Source organism: Mus pahari, chromosome X (genome assembly GCF_900095145.1).
Source record: "Mus pahari chromosome X, PAHARI_EIJ_v1.1, whole genome shotgun sequence".
Taxonomy (NCBI): Eukaryota; Metazoa; Chordata; class Mammalia; order Rodentia; family Muridae; genus Mus; species Mus pahari.
In genome coordinates, this window is record NC_034613.1 from 128429260 (window position 1) to 128445075 (window position 15816).

The 15816-nt window shown below is 40.9% G+C and overlaps 2 protein-coding genes across 4 annotated transcripts in view; both read right to left on the reverse strand.

The window, feature by feature from the left end:
• The window catches only part of LOC110313876 (protein FAM156A/FAM156B-like), a 40390-nt gene that overhangs the window by 12539 nt on the left and 12035 nt on the right, over window positions 1-15816 (reverse strand). Inside the window, exon 2 of the mRNA XM_021188315.2 lies at window positions 12424-12523. The gene's annotated coding sequence lies outside the window, so the exon portion shown is untranslated. The remainder of the gene's footprint in view (window positions 1-12423; window positions 12524-15816) is intronic.
• Fam104b (family with sequence similarity 104 member B) overlaps window positions 617-15816 on the reverse strand; it is a 41402-nt gene continuing 26202 nt past the window's right edge. For 2 of the 3 annotated variants that reach the window (XM_021188318.2, XM_021188317.1), the window contains exons 2-3: window positions 12424-12523; window positions 957-1981 (exon numbers count right to left, since the gene is read on the reverse strand). In XM_021188318.2, coding sequence (XP_021043977.1) covers window positions 1745-1981; window positions 12424-12523 — 337 coding nt within the window. In that variant the 3' untranslated portion in view covers window positions 957-1744. Of the gene's footprint in view, window positions 1982-12423; window positions 12524-15816 lie in introns of all 3 variants that reach the window. The other variant, XR_003843045.1, reaches the window with a different exon arrangement.

A 15816-nucleotide genomic window follows, 5' to 3' on the forward strand; every position in this document is an offset into this window, starting at 1 on the left:
AGAGAGAAAGGAGGAGAGGAGAGGAGAGGAGAGGAGAGGAGAGGAGAGGAAGAAAAAGGCAAGAAAAAAAGAGAGGAAAAGAGAACAGAGACAGACAGACACACAGAGAGAATGTGAATATATCCCTCTTCAAGTAGGCAGAGGACCACGTACTGGAGACAGATTTTCTTCCACTATATGGATACTAGGGATAGTAGTCAGGTTGTCAGTCTACTTTGGTGGGCATGTTTACCCACCAAGACATCTCACCTTTGTAACTGTGGTTCCTACGAATCGTATAATGCCTGCTGCAGATCCACCCTGTCATGTGCTCATAGACTGTGTTAGGTGTAAGCAGGTTCAGATTTCAGATAGCTTTTCTTGTTTATTACTTTGTTGTTCACTTTATTTCTACAGAGAAAATGTTACCCAGGAACCTGTTCATTGTCAGCTGCCAAGAAGGCTCACATCTTCTCCTAAACAACTGATTCTCTGACTTTGGAGTCACCGGTAATTACAGAACTTTGCAGAGCATGAAGTTCATTTGCAAATGAACTATGCTTAGCAAAGAGTTGGAGGCCATTCTTTTCTCAGTAAATGTGAAAAACTGTTATAGGCCTCACAGCCACATGGCACAAGGTATGGTGACTTCAGTTCTTTGATCAACAAGAAAATATGGGCATATTTGGCTGGCTGCTTAATATGGCTGACGACCAGGACAGATCCATCACTAAGAAGCACTGCCTGTTTCTTCTAATGGTAATTCAGCTCACCCATCATAAGCCACATTAACTGTGCTGATAGCTTTGCCATTTTGAGGCTATGCCACAGGCTAGGCAAGCAGTGTTCTACTGGCCCATCCAGCCCCACACCTCTGTATGGATTTTGATGACTTGTGATGTTCTCTTTCCCATGAATAATTCCTTAGTCAATGGACAGCCACCCACCCAGCTTTATAATACCTCTCAAGTCAGATATTGTTTGCAATAGCTTAGATTTTATCAACATTAGACATAATAGATGGAACTGTAAGACAACACAGAAGCAGTAAATATCCAAATTTTGTACTTAAGCTACAGCATTGCTATGCACTTCTCTGACTGATTTATAAGCGTTTGACACAGGTCTTAAGAGCACACACAGGAGTGTTAAAGGAAGAAGGCTTCTCCCTTGGAATACAAAGAATGGAGTTTCTAGACACAGGCTTCAAGTTCACAGCCTACATGGGCTGACTTTTGCACCAGTATAGGTAGGGAAGGATTTCTGCAGACATTTCCCTTCTGAGCATCAGCCCATATTCATATCAGAATGAGAATATGCCACCCACATTTCCCCTCCTCACCAATGCTCATTACTACTGGTTTGGAATTGGCTTCTCCATGATTTGTTCTTTTACATTTCAAGGAAGAACACACAAACTTTACCAGGCCACTTAATTTTTCAAAATAAGGAAATCACATTTTAAAACAACATTTAACATGTACAACCTAATGAGCCACTTGGAAACTAATGTGAATTGGACATGTAATCCATTCAGTTTCAGGAGAAGTCCTCATGCTGCTATTTTAACATGAATAGGACATCAGACATGACAGAAAACGTATCAAACTGTCATAAATGACCCTTTCAGATAGCAGTGGTGGAGCAACACAACAAAAGAATACAATGCCCATTGACCTCTTACTGAAAATACAGACAAAAGCCAAGACTGCTTTGCGTGAATGCCATTGCTTTTTATAAACAAAAAAGGAGGATGCCTAGGCCATCAAGTCGGAGAGTGTCCTCTCTGCTGGAGGCTGTAGAAATGAGCCTCCTTCAAGATGTTGTTAATGTGGGAGTAAGGATCTTGGTCTTGGCACACTTCATAATCCTCCTCTTGGGAGAACCCAGGGATATTGGAGTCTAGTTCAGCAGTACTCGAGTTTAAGCTGCTCTCTGGCACTCTCTCACGACTGGGGTTATTGATGCTGCCTTGGTTCCTTTCATTATCACTGCTTGTCGACTGGAAGAAAGACAGAAGGAGGATGGCTATTATGAAACTGTCAGCATTTCCTGTGCCCCTTGAAGAATAGTGGCATCACATTCTACAAAAGACTTCACAGTCAATAATGTGCAATCGTTTGTGCAGTTCATTCCCTCCTGACAGCAGCCCTGTTGGTGAAGCAGGGTTTAATAGCACCCATTTGACAGAATAGGAAAGAGGTCTCCAATGGGCCCAAAGGCTAGTCCCTAGGAAGTATCAGGGAGAAGATTCAAACAGAGGCTCTCTTGCTCCAAATCCTTGCACATATCTGCTGGCCCTGCTTGTTCCATGTTTTCCGATTACCTGCATCAGGGAAGGAAGTTCTCATCCTCCAGGATCAAGCAGCAATCAGTTCTGCAGAATGGGGTAGGGATTGAGCCCAAAGCAAGGAAGCTGGAATGCAATTCCAAGTGCCAATATGGCAAAGAAATGATGGGAAACACTCCATTCACATATATGGGCACACATGCTTACCTACAAATAACGGGATCTTTCCCTATGTATCCGTGAGACCAGGCAGATGTGCACCTCCTACAGCAATTCAAGACTCTTCTCATATCTTGAAATGTCTGACATTTTTCAATGAAAGCTATAATAAGTGATAGATCAGCATTTTTGATGACTAGCAACCATTGGTCTATTTGTGGGCTTAGTATAGTGTTTCCCTGTTTGCTCTTAAAATTTTCTTTTCTTGAAATTAGTTCACTTTGTCATATTAACCATACTATGTGAGATTTCCAAAACAGAGTCATATTCTGGAATTCTGTTGACTTGGGATGTAAGTCAGTGCTAGAATGCTTTCCTTGATGCTTGCAACCTTGGGTTCCATATATGTAGTTACAGGAACACATGCACATGTCCATACACACACCAACATCTTTCTCTAAGTTTAGAACTATCAAAGGAGGAGGATGTGATCACAAGAAGCCTTATCTAAAATACTGAACAATATTGGGTTTTATGGCTTCTGAGGCCATCAGTCTGAAGGTAGCTGAAACCAAGATATATCACCACTCTCAAGGCATGTGAAACTTCAAAGCAATGTACATCACCCGCAAGTATCAAATAACAGTATTCCTGCAAGACTCACACATTCAAACACTGTCTGAGAGACACTGAACCCAAACAAACAGAATGTGAGTATCTGGAAAATATGTTTCAATGGATTTAAGGGTTACTTACATGTGTGAAAGGAGTCTCAGAGGAAACTAGGGAAAGAATATACTACAGTAAAAACCTACATGTAGCACTACATTTATTTCTTTACTTATTTTTACATGAAGCACTATTACCATATACTTTACTCTCAAAGACCATATAAGACATTGAACTTGAAAAAAAATTTTTAAAACCTCATCCACATTCTGTTTTCCTTTATGTCCATTTCTTTTTCTTTTCTTTTTTTTTTTTTTTTTTTTTTTTGCTGTACTGTATTCTGGACCATATGTCCAGGGGAAGAATCAACACAAATGACAGCATATTTGGTTTGCACTCTGTTGTGAAGATGACTGTATTATATGATGAAGGGTATAGTCAGTAAGAGGCTGAGGACACAGTAACATTGGTAGAGAGTTCCCCTAGCACACAGGCAGTAGTGATTTCAAACCCAGACCAGCAAATCCGGGACTGATCAGCACTCTTATAAAGCCAGGTGAACTTAGGAGGATCAGGAAGTCAAGGTCATGTTCTTCTTTAGCAAGAGAATCAGTTTAACCTAAGCCACTTGACACTCTGCCTGTGAGATCTTATAGGATCAGAAGTCACAAAATGGTTTTTATGAGGGACGTTACTTGCTGGGCATGTGAGCACATACCTGTGATCTTAGCACTTGGGAGGCTGAGATAGGAGGATCTGAAGGCCAGTCTAGATTACATACTGAGTTCCAGACCAGCCCCAGCTATGTATGGAGAACATGCCAATAAACAGAGACAGACAGACAGAGAGACAGACAGGCAGACAGACAGGCTACAACAGCTGGACAGGCAGTCACACAGACAAACAGACAGACAGACAATAAAAAAGAGACAGACAAAAAAGACAGAAAACAATAGTAAATTTACTCAATTTAAATCAAAGAACCTCTAGTAATTAAATAGGGTCTCGAGGGCCAATTCTGCTAACAAGGCTGATACACTTGTGGTTTTGCTGATAGAGAGTGAACTCCTGATTTCTCATGAGATGTCTGTATCACTCAAGTAGTTTGAAATTTTTAAAGTATTGTTTGTAAATGTCAACAGTAATAACTGACTAAAAAATACGTTTATGCTGCCTTAGTTACTTTGTAGTGTTATGATGACACCTTGAGAGAGGCAGTTTACAGAAGAGCTTATTTGAGGCCTCTAGATGCAGAGGGTGGTTAGACACCAAGACCACCACGGTGGGTATGTGGCAGCAGAAAGGTAGGTATGGCACTTGAACAGATAATGAGAGTTTAGACCTTGGGATACAACCATGAGGCAAAGAAACAGAGCTAAATGGGAATGATATGGCAAGGGCCTTTGAGACCTCAAAGCCTACCATCAGTGATACATGTCCTCCAACAAGGCCACACACCTCCTAATTCTTCCCAAACAGATTTAGCAACTGAAGGTCAAGCATTCAAATACATGAGCCTATAGAGAGGGTCATAATTCAAATCTTTAGGTGGGAAACCACTATTTCATTTTGCTGATGCCTTCACTTTCCATCTCATGTACAGAAAATGATTTACGGACAAAGCAAGATACTCTTTGTAAGTCACATAACCAAAAATGCAGCCCCAAATGCCAAGGAAAATCTATGTCCAGTTCCTCCTGGCCTCAACACAAGGATTGAAGAAATGAACTGTGTGGCTGAAAATAGGACCTTGGGAACAGTGTTCAGTGTGCTACAATGTAGCAAAGACAGTCTACAACACCCCAACACAGAAATTCTTTCTGGATCCACAATCACTATTAATCTAATCAACAGTCCTCCCAGTCATAAAGCCTGGATTATGTGACACTCTTCCTAAGAGAATGAAAGTTCCTGAATTAATGAAATGTTCAAGTGTAAGACCAACTGGTAATTTGTTTATTGCTTGATTGATAGGTGTGTGTTTTCACTGTGTACACTGCTCTTCATAACATAAACATTTATACCTACCCATACCACAGTTTCAGAAAGACAAGTTCTATTCCCAGAATATAAAGACCTGAAATGTTTCCAGGCTGAACAAATCTTCATTGACACAACTGTTTCTTAGCATGTCCTGAGTGTCCTTAGAAACATCTCTTCAGAATACCTGCCCAAGTACAAAGCTCACACCTTAAAAAGAGAAAAATAGGGAAGCAAAGAAAATGATTTATTAGCCATGCCAATGTGGTACAGGCCTTGAGTCTTAGCACTGGGAGTCAGGAGCAGGCAGATGTCTGAGTTCCAAGACAGCCAGGGCTATACAGAATAACCCAGTCTCAAAACACAAACACAAACAAAAAGACTGATTGCTTTTGTATGTTGCTGAGTTTATGCTACATGCACCATGTAAGGAGGTGCCTCTGCAGGAAGAGGTGGGTATTGGTTGCTCTCTATCGGCAGTTATAGATTGATGGGAAACACCCAATAGAGATGTTAAGTGCTCTGCAACAGAAGCTAGTGTTCCCAACTGCTGAACCATCCTTCCCACCACACAAAGCTTACTTCTGACACTCTGCACTTTCAACACAGATTAGCACTTGCTTTAGGCAAGTCCTTGCAGGTCCACACATAATACAAAATAAAGAGCACATCTATGAAGACGCTGGGGAAGAAGATTCACTACTCAACATTTCTAAGCGTGCTTCACAAGGGTGATGCAGGCTCCATGTGCAAAGGCAAGGCTATATTTGCTTCAAGGTCTTCATAAAATTTGCTTGTTTACTTCAGAGCAAAAGAAGCTGAGAACAGCATGAAACTTCTATAGTTCTCTTTGAGGACTGGCCACAGAATCACCTGCAGGGCTTTTGCTCATCTTGTCTCACAGCCTACTTACCTGGGCTGCACTTGTGGGAGAATAGTGGGTAGGCACACATCCTGCCAATGCCCAGTCAATCAAAACAGTTGCTTATTTGTTTACTGACCAAGCAGAAATTTCATCCCAACTCCAGTAGCCCAGCTGGAACTCACCTGAAATCTTTCTCCTAGAGAACTAGCTTTCCTAAGAACTGTTCTTCAGGCAGACAAGCTTCCAAAAGGGGGAAGCAACCAACAATCCTACCCAGTTATGATGCCTGTGAACCACCACAATGATCAGCATGGTATGCTAAACCTAAGGGGATACTAGTGGCACACATACCTTGGTGGTAACCTATAGCTCTTTACTCAGCTTCCTTCGGGCCTTCTCAAAGGACAAGAAATATGTCTAGTGCAAGAAACCTAGCCTACTTTCCAGGCAGAGATATATTAAGGACATTTGGGACAGACTCAATATCCCAAATGGCATTCCAAATATTGTCCTTATACCCACAAACAGTCCTCAGATCTCATAAATCAAGCATCTCTTCACAACAGACAATTTAAGAAAAGTACACAACATCAAAAAGGACAATTGTGGAGTTCACCATCAACTGATAAGACAAACAATTGGTAGAAACAGAGGGTCATAGACTGTGCTGTGAGACTGTATGCCCTAGGAATGTCAATACCTCCACCCATACAGTTTCACAAAAGTGACTGTCTAAATATGATCTGAAGAGAACAACCAGAGTAGACATGGCAAAGTGAATAGGGAATGCCTAGGAGACATCAATGCTACAAAAGAACTACAGGCATCAAAGGGGAGCAGATGGGGGGTAAGGAAAGCTGAGAGGGAGACACAAGAGCATACCTACTAGTTATCTACACCAAATCTCGGGTCCTGAAAACATCCATGAAAGTAACATGATACAGACTAGACAGTGTGCATTTCTGAGAGAGAGAGAGAGAGAGAGAGAGAGAGAGAGAGAGAGAGAGAGAGAGAGATAGATCAACTAAGGACAAAGAGGTCATGATAGGGAACAAAAGGAGGTATATATGAAAGGGTTTAGAAGGGGAGAAGGGAAGGGAAAGATGATGTCATTATACTATAATATCAAATGAAAAAGTCCCCTACACTACACATTGCAGAATGAGAAGAATAGTAACAGGAAGAGTGTGCCTACTGGGAAGAACAAGAGCTCGAGAAGGGTGAGGAGGATTTCGAGGGTCAGTCAGATGATGCTAGGATGAGGATCTGTGGCACTTGGAAAATGCTTGAGCAATGGATGTGCAACAGAAGACATGCCAAGGACAATCGGAGGCCTTGCCTATCAGGCTGAGAACTCTACAGGAACAGAGTATCTATCTGAGCTAAACAGATATCCTAATGGACAAATGGTAGAGGAGAATGAGAAACAAGGAAGCCACCCACACAGTTTTGCAAACTATCCAAGAACAGGCAGTTCAGGTCTTAATTTTGTTGGCAGAAAAACAAGGGACAATCCAGAGATGCCCAGAGAAGTAGAGGAGGAAGCATTTGTGGAGAGCACTGTACAAATGCACAATATCATCCCACCTCTGCAGGCAATGCTTGGCAATTTAAAAGTTTCTGTGCTTCAGGATGGCAGGTGCCCGAGATTGAGTTCTCCCTTCGAAGCTATAGCAAAGCAAGGTGGCAGATGCCAACAGTAAGGTGGGGGAAGCAGATGTAGGAAAGAAGCTGCCAAAGGCTAGGTGGCATGAAGGAATCAGAGAGCAGCTTAGAATCACAGGACTGAAGAAAGACATCACCTGAAGAACCATCACAGGAGAGCCTCAATGAACTAATGACACAAATGTGGGGAACATGGAACCTGTAAAGAAGAATTTTATCGGGAAGTCCATGACAAGGACTGAAAGGTTATTTGTGTGTATTTATGATATAGAACTGTAAATGCTTCCTAATTTGAGAAGCAAGTGAATTAAAGGTTTTTCTACCTTTAATTCTGGCTTCCTACCCAATTCCACTCAGAGATACTCATTTCTATGAATCCCAACAGTGTAACAGAATTCACCCCTGCACCATGGCACTCCTGGAATTACATGTTGCTGTTTACTAACTGAAACTGAAAAGACCAAGCAAGTCCACTAGAGTCTTTAGACTATGAACTCCCAGAGGCTCCTCACTTTCAAAAAGACTCCCTCACCTTCCCTGAGCCCACCAAACACTGCACAACCTCTTGATCCAGAGGACAGCAAAGGAAGCAGGCTGTTGAATTATTAACACTCTGCAAAGGACCAAGGGATGAATTACATTCATCTGTAAAATTCTGTGCATAGGTAGGGAGTTCAGCTAGACTTTCTGAAGACTAGAAGGTGAAATTGGACCAGACCTTGAGGTCTAAGCAGTTTTTAATTGGAAAATTTCAACACCTGATACAGACCTTTTCACATTATCTGTGTGAACTAAGTTAATGGGATTAAACAAACAAGCAAACAAAAGACGATTGGGTATGCCTTACCTGTAGAACACATGTAGACATGTTTATCTTCAGTCAGAAATTCAGATACTAAAGTAAACTTGCATAATAAACTGCTTGCGATACTTTGAAATGCTGTATGGACAGGATTTCTTAATATGTCTCCAAGCTATTAGGCCATCTTTGGCAAGCTCCATGCCCCAATACGTACAAGATCAATGACTGTATCTTCTAAGAAGGTCATTTCAGAAGGGAGCCCCTTTGCTGAGGGTTTCACAATATACCTAGAGACATTGCTTGGACTCAGAGCCATAGACTCAGAGCCTTGAATGTCTCCCTCCAGAAGTTCTGTCTTCCAGGTCATATGAAGAGATCAAGAGTGATAGAAATGGCCCCATACTCATTTCATTTCTGTTGCTGTGATAAAAACACCCTAACTAATACCAAATCAGGGGAAAAAGTTATAATTGCCTTATAGCTCCAGGCTTTCATCTCTTATTGTAGGAAAGTCAAGGCAGGAATTAAAAGCATCTCACCTACACTCAAGGGCAGACACAGAATAAGCACAGCAATCCTTGCCTGCTAGATTGCTTGTTTCCTTAAGAGTTGCTTTTCTTTTTCTCTTATGCATTCTGAATGTCTTGCACAAGGAGTGGCACCACCTGTAATGTGTACTCACAATCAAAATAACCCCAAATAACCTGATGTAAGTAATTTCTCAGTAACACTATTAGAAAGTCAATAAATTGAACTGGGAAGAAGTGGGCTGAGTAAGGTCACCCTAAGGACAAACACCATATAATTTCTCTCATATGTGGGACCTCAATTCAAATGTTTCCCATGATTACCCTGAAGTCCCAGTGGAACCCAAGAAAGTAGAAAGAGACCATTTGGTGGGGCAAGTTTGCATGGCTGGTTGGGAAATAACAGAACACGGCAAAATCAAAGTACATAATAGAAATTTTGGTGTCCTAAAGGTTTAATCAGTTTGTGCATGATGGGGAAGGTAGCCAAGGGGTAAGGGTTAACCAAAATGAGGTTTGTAGAAAGAAGCTACATGACACCCCACGACCTTCCATCCTAAAGGAAAAATGTAGTATGAGGAGGCAAGGGAACACAGGTGTGGAGAAAAAATGTGAGGGGGATTCTGGGGTTTCAAAGTTTAAGTGGGGTTGGGTGGTGGTGGCACCTGCCTTTCTTGGGAGACAGGCAGCCTGATCTACAGAGGGAGTTCCAGGACAGTCAATGCCACACGGAAAAACCCTGTCTGGAAAAACTCAAAACCAACCAAACAAACAAAAAAGCTTAAGCAAGAATGGGAAAAGGAGGTTGAATGGGAAAAGGAAGTTGAATGTGGCCATGTTAAACAAAACTAAGGATGAATGAAGAAGTTTTATGAATATGTACTAATTGAGAAATGAGGTCATTCAGGCTATTCCAAAAAGACATATAGAGAGGTATAATGTACATGCGTGGACAAAGTTATTCCTGAAGCTATAAGTCAATAAACAAAAGTATCACCCCAGAAACAATTTAGCTCCCAATGGTCGAGGCAGCCACAGATGTGGCCCTAAGGATATTGGCTATTGCCAATGGTCTGGATCCTGTAGCTGAGACTCTATACAATTTTGATAGTGGACATAGGGAAATCAGTCTTGACCTCACCATGAAACTCTCCCAGCTAGCTAATATTCATAGTACCCAGAAGGTGTTATGATGGCTGTCACGAGAGAAAATGTCATGTCTTACACATGGATGGACCCTGTATGGTATAATACTGCCTGGCAGACATGGTGAGTCCACAGGTGTAACATTGGCAATTCTGTTCCTATAGCTAACCAACTGCTCTCCTGATTGGATCTAGAGAGTTGTGCCATATGAGTAAGTGTATACCTGGCACTGTAAACATGGTCAAACCCTACTGCTACTGAGCCTATAGTTCCTGCATGGTGCTGGGGGCAGGGTATTTAGTGTCATTTTGATAAGTTATTGTGTTGTTAAACTGCCTTGTAAATTTTTATGTTTACATCCATAGATCTGCACTGCTCTCCACTCTGATTAGCGAAGCTTCTAGTTTCAAGGAGTAGTAGTCAGTACAGAAACACATAACTCTCCAAAATTCTGACAGTAAACAACTGTGAGTGTTCAGTCACAGATGGAACACCTCTATTCACCTGCCCCTGCCTTAAGGCTCAGGGAACACTGTCGACTAAGAGGCAGAAGGGATGTCAGAGCCGATTATAGGTAAGAACACTGTAATGTTGCTCTTGGGGATGGTATGGCTGATGCACATGTGAACTCACAGTTGTTGTGGTTGCCTGCACATGATCTCTACATGATCAAGGCAGTTAATGTCCCAGGAGGCTTTTTTCTTTTTTTGTAGCTGATCCTCTAGCTGAGGCACCACTGGCAGCTGATATTTTCTGGAGAAGAGTCACTTCTATGTAGATGGTCACTGGTCAGTTACCTTTGATTCTGTGGTGACCCCACAGTTCTGTGCACTTGAGTAGCACTAGGTGGACACAGTGATTTAAATAGGAACATACACATATAATAAAAAGGAAGCATGAAGGTTGGAAGGACATGTGTTGGGAGGCATGCAGTGGTGAGCGGTACAGGGAGAGATTGCAGGTGAATATAATGAAGACATATGGTATCTATGCATAAAATTTCAAAGAATAAAACAATAGTATTTAAAAAGATATTCTCCTCTCAGGTTGTGCGATGTCCTGTCAGGATGATGATTAAACTACCCAGCAAAGGTCACAAACTGCCAATACCAGAAAGAAATAAAACAGTTTACCAAGCATTCCATCAGATACCTGAACTTACCTTGTTGACTAACAAATAGCTATTAACCCAACAATACTTGGGGAATATTGAGCATACACAGAAGTCTAACTTAAGTATATGTGAGGCCCCTAATGCATTTTTCTCATTTGTCTTGTTGCTGTTTCCTCCTTGGAACTGAGCGTGAGGACATCAACCAGTTCCCCTGTGATCAATAGCAGAGTAAAGGTCTGGCATCTGTATTAGTGTAATCTACACACTTGCCTTAAATTCCCCATGGTCTGTCCTACTCAGTCATCGAGGAGGAAGGATACTGGGAAGCCATTGTTCTGTATCAGCAATACAGACATACACAGAAGCTTCTAGGCTTCATGTTTGGACAGCCATATCTCATACCTTTGATCCAGGAAGCACATTTACATGTAGAGGCCTAAAGTTGCTTACCTTGGAAATAAAGGCCAGTATTTATACTTGAGTCACTGTATGCAACAGCAAATTGTATTGCTCAAGAGCACTAATTCATTGACTAGGGTAGACCTGGGACCCAGACTCTAGGTACATTTTATTCAAAACCTACCTGTGTTCATGTCCTAGAGACAGGAATGGTACGTGCTAATAAACCTTTTTCCTCTTTCTCAAGAAGGTAAAAGTCAGCCCATACTTACCCATTGCCTGATGAGACTTCTCCAGAAAGATATTACAATACTCTCTCCTTACTATGTTATACTTCCATTCAAAGCCTGCTGTTATAACTACCCAATAGTGGCTATTAAATTTAAGACTTCTAGAGTTGAAATGCCAGCTCTTCAGTGCAAACATCACTAAAGCTTTCTAAAATGCCTTCACACAACCCTGGGTTTGATTTCAGTTTTTCCAGCGGGGAGCAAGAAGATCATTGTAGATAGCTATTCTCATAGGGCTCTGATCTTCAAGTTCATTCCTGTCCTAACCATACCAGGTGAGGTAAGGTTTTTCCTCCACCTTTGTGCAGTGCTTAAATTTCTGGAACCCAGTTCCTCTCTGCTGTGCTTAGGAAAGCCTACTTGTTAACCCCTTCTCTGTTTTATTGCACAGTCATACCATGCTTGGGACAACACTTAAAGCCCTATTCTGGCTCAAAGCCACTAAATCCCGTGAGCAAACATTCACAAGGGCACCTGGGGATGGAAATGAATTCCATATTGTGAGCAGTGAGTCAGAAGGATCAGCTAAAGTTCCTACCTCTATAGCCTGATGGTCCTGTATGGCCTGGTCCTTCTTAGTCCTCTTCGAACGAGGGGGACGGTAGTGGTCGTCCTCATTCTCATCTGGTCTTCTTTTCCTGCAAACAGTTTTCAAAAGGAGAAGGACATCTATCATTCAGTAATTGATCTTGGATGCTTAACTTGTAGCCCTGTGCCAAAATCTAAATCTGGGGTCTTGTGTAGGAAAGAACCATTCAGTGCTGCTCTGATGGACTTCCATTCTGCAGCAGGTGGCACTAGGCAGTGGAGGAAACATGTCAAACAGGAACTCTATTATGTGTACCCAAAGCCCAAGTTCAATTCCCCCAATCAGCATCTCACTTCAACCACTATTTTGATCCAGAAGCAAAAAATTGTAGGGTCATGCTAAAACTCTACCTAACCAGGCCCATTATCTTATTCTTAACCCACTCCAGGTTAGAAAAATATTAGTCTTGTCAAGATTCTTCTAGTGCCTATTTGATGTTGTATCCCTTTGGACAGTGGCTAGAAACACTGAACAGATACTTCCTGTGTCAAGGCATTCCTGTTGCTATAACAATTATTATGGCACTTGACTGCCAGCATCACAGCATGGTTGATTACATCCTTGAAGCCATGTCTAAAAAGTGCTTTCATAAAACCAGATATAGTGATACGTGCCTGTATTACTAGCCCCAGGGAGGCTAAGGCCTGAAGATCTATCTGTATTTCCATTGTTACTTAGGCTATATTATAAGTTCCAAGCCAGCTGGCCTCTTTTATAGTGAGACTCTTGTTTCAGACCAAAAAAAGTAACCACATTATTCATCGCTAATTTTGTTGTGGTGTTTGCCATTATACTCTGTATCTTTCTGTTTTCTTTTATTTCACAATAGTCTCCCTCTATAGTCCAATTTGTCATCAATCTCACTACCATGACTTGGCTGGTCTTGAACTTGCTGTAATTCTCCTGTTTCACCATTAAGAATACAGTCTACTCACCTGATCTTAAAAGTTTTGCTGAAATCCTATAATTTATTAGGGAAACATTCCTTTGAACTGCTTAAATAGGAACCATCTTATGTGTTTGCTATTCCTAAGACTGTTAATTTACTGGTGTCCATTCTTTCATTATTCTTCCATCTTACACTCATCTTTAAGAAACTCAATATGCTATCAAACTGTTTGAATATCTTCTCCATTGCCTTTTCCCTATTTCTATAAGCAGTGTCTAATTGAAAACTGAGAACTGCACATCCCTCCCTGGATCTCCTTTACCATGTCAAGAGTTAACTTTTATAATGAGTAAGAATGACAAGAGTGGGGCTGGTGAGATGGCTCAGCGGGTAAGAGCAGTGACTGCTCTTCCAAAGGTCCCGAGTTCAAATCCCAGCAACCACATGGTGGCTCACAACCATCCGTAACAAGATCTGATGCCCTCTTCTGGAGTATATAAATCTTTAAAAAAAAAAAAAAAGAATGACAAGAGTGGCTGGAAGGGAAGTTCTCTTGAATACTGGCTCAGTCTCCTCTTCTACAGGATGGGAAAAATCCGTTAAAAGTTGAATAGCTTATCAAATGGTTCTTTTATGCCATAGAAGTTGATGATATAGTTAATGTCATATTATCTATATAGAGTGTTATTGAAAAAGAAATTTTTCAGAAGCAAATACAAGATTTTTTTTTCTAGGTATTTCATGCATGCCAAAAGAACATCAAAACCTAGTAGCTAGCTTTGAGAAATTGTGTATTGCAAAAAGGACTAGCTTCCCTTCACACAGTTTCCTGTGAAATGATTGTGTTCTTAATTACAATAGTATTTTAGTAGTCTGGTTTCTAACTTCATATATATTATATTCTCCTGAACCCTCCTACCTCATCACATGATCCAAATCTCTAACAATTTAAGCTGACTCCAGATCTTGAATACCTTATCATTTAACCTTGAGATGCTTGCCAAAATCTTAGTTGCTATAAACTGACTATGATCCAGGACCATGTCTGTGTAGAAAGACAACAAATATACTGAGAGGAAATCAAAACAATACACGAAGCAACAATACCAGGTCCACCATACTATCCAAATAAATTCCATGCTGTACAGCATTTACTTAAACCTCACATAATGAAGGAAGGCACTTTCAACCTGGAAAGATCTGGCCTCTGTTTATTACCAGCCAGCTACATGTTTTTCCCTTAAGGGAACTAGCCTGGCTGAAGCAGTAAATTTTGTAAAATAGTAAATAGAAAAATTATATAGAAAAACTGTTACAACACAATGCTATGAGAACACTGATATACACTCACGTAAGTATAAAAGACTGAAAATGCAAACGTTTTAGTTCACAACACTCCCTGAGCACAAACTACAATAAAGATGTTCCTTTGGGTATTAATGGTTTAAGATTAAGCATAGATCTCAACCCTGCCCTTACAAGACTGTGTGATGATGGCTGGTTTTGGATCATGAGTTGCTGTATTTTGATCTCCTGTTTTACTGAAGCTTTCAACACTTTACATTTTAGTTTTCAAACAAAACTATGTATAAGGTAAAAAAAAGCTATTTTTCAAAAATGTAAAACTGAGCTCTAAAGCAGTATGTTAAATATACTTCATGAATGAAAAGTGAATTTTTGCAGTGCATTATGAATGCTTAATCTCTCAGCAATAGGACTATGGATAAGATTAGCTTTGTGTATTATACAGTATATACCTCCCAAGTTTCTAGAGTGAGAAAGAATAGTCACTACAAAGGATGACCATGTTAAGAAAGGCCTGTAAACCCCAGGACACCAATGGGTCCAAGAAACAAAACAGATCTTTCAGAGAAGCAGAAATGCCAAGTTGCTAAGGTATCTAGGCATCCCCATGGGAGAACTGAACGTTTGAAACTCTAAAGGGTTGTGTCTCTAAATGATGAATTTACCAAGAACCTTCCAGAAGGTAGCACCCCACCACCACAAAACACACACATCAGAACCTGCATAGCACCGTCACCAGAAGAAAGGGCTTCTCCAGCAAAAGGTTCTGCACAGCCCTTTTCAAAGTGAAGGGTGGATGGAAACTAATTGCAATTAATAAGCATTTGAGAAAGTTGGGTTCTTTTAAGGTTTATTTATTTTATATATGTGAGTGCACTGTCGCTGTCTTAAGACACAACAGCAAAGAGTATCAGATCCCATTACAGATGGTTGTGAGCTAACATGTGGTTGCTGGGAACTGAACTCAGGACCTTTGGAAGAGCAGTCAGTGCTCTTAACTGCTGAGCCATATTTCTAACATTTGTTTTTGTTTTGTTATATTTTTTTAAATTGCTGGGATTTTCCTATTAACCTCATGCAATAGGTTCTCATTCTCTCTCGTTCTCTCTCTCTCTCTCTCTCTCTCTCTCGTTTTCTCTCTCTCTCTC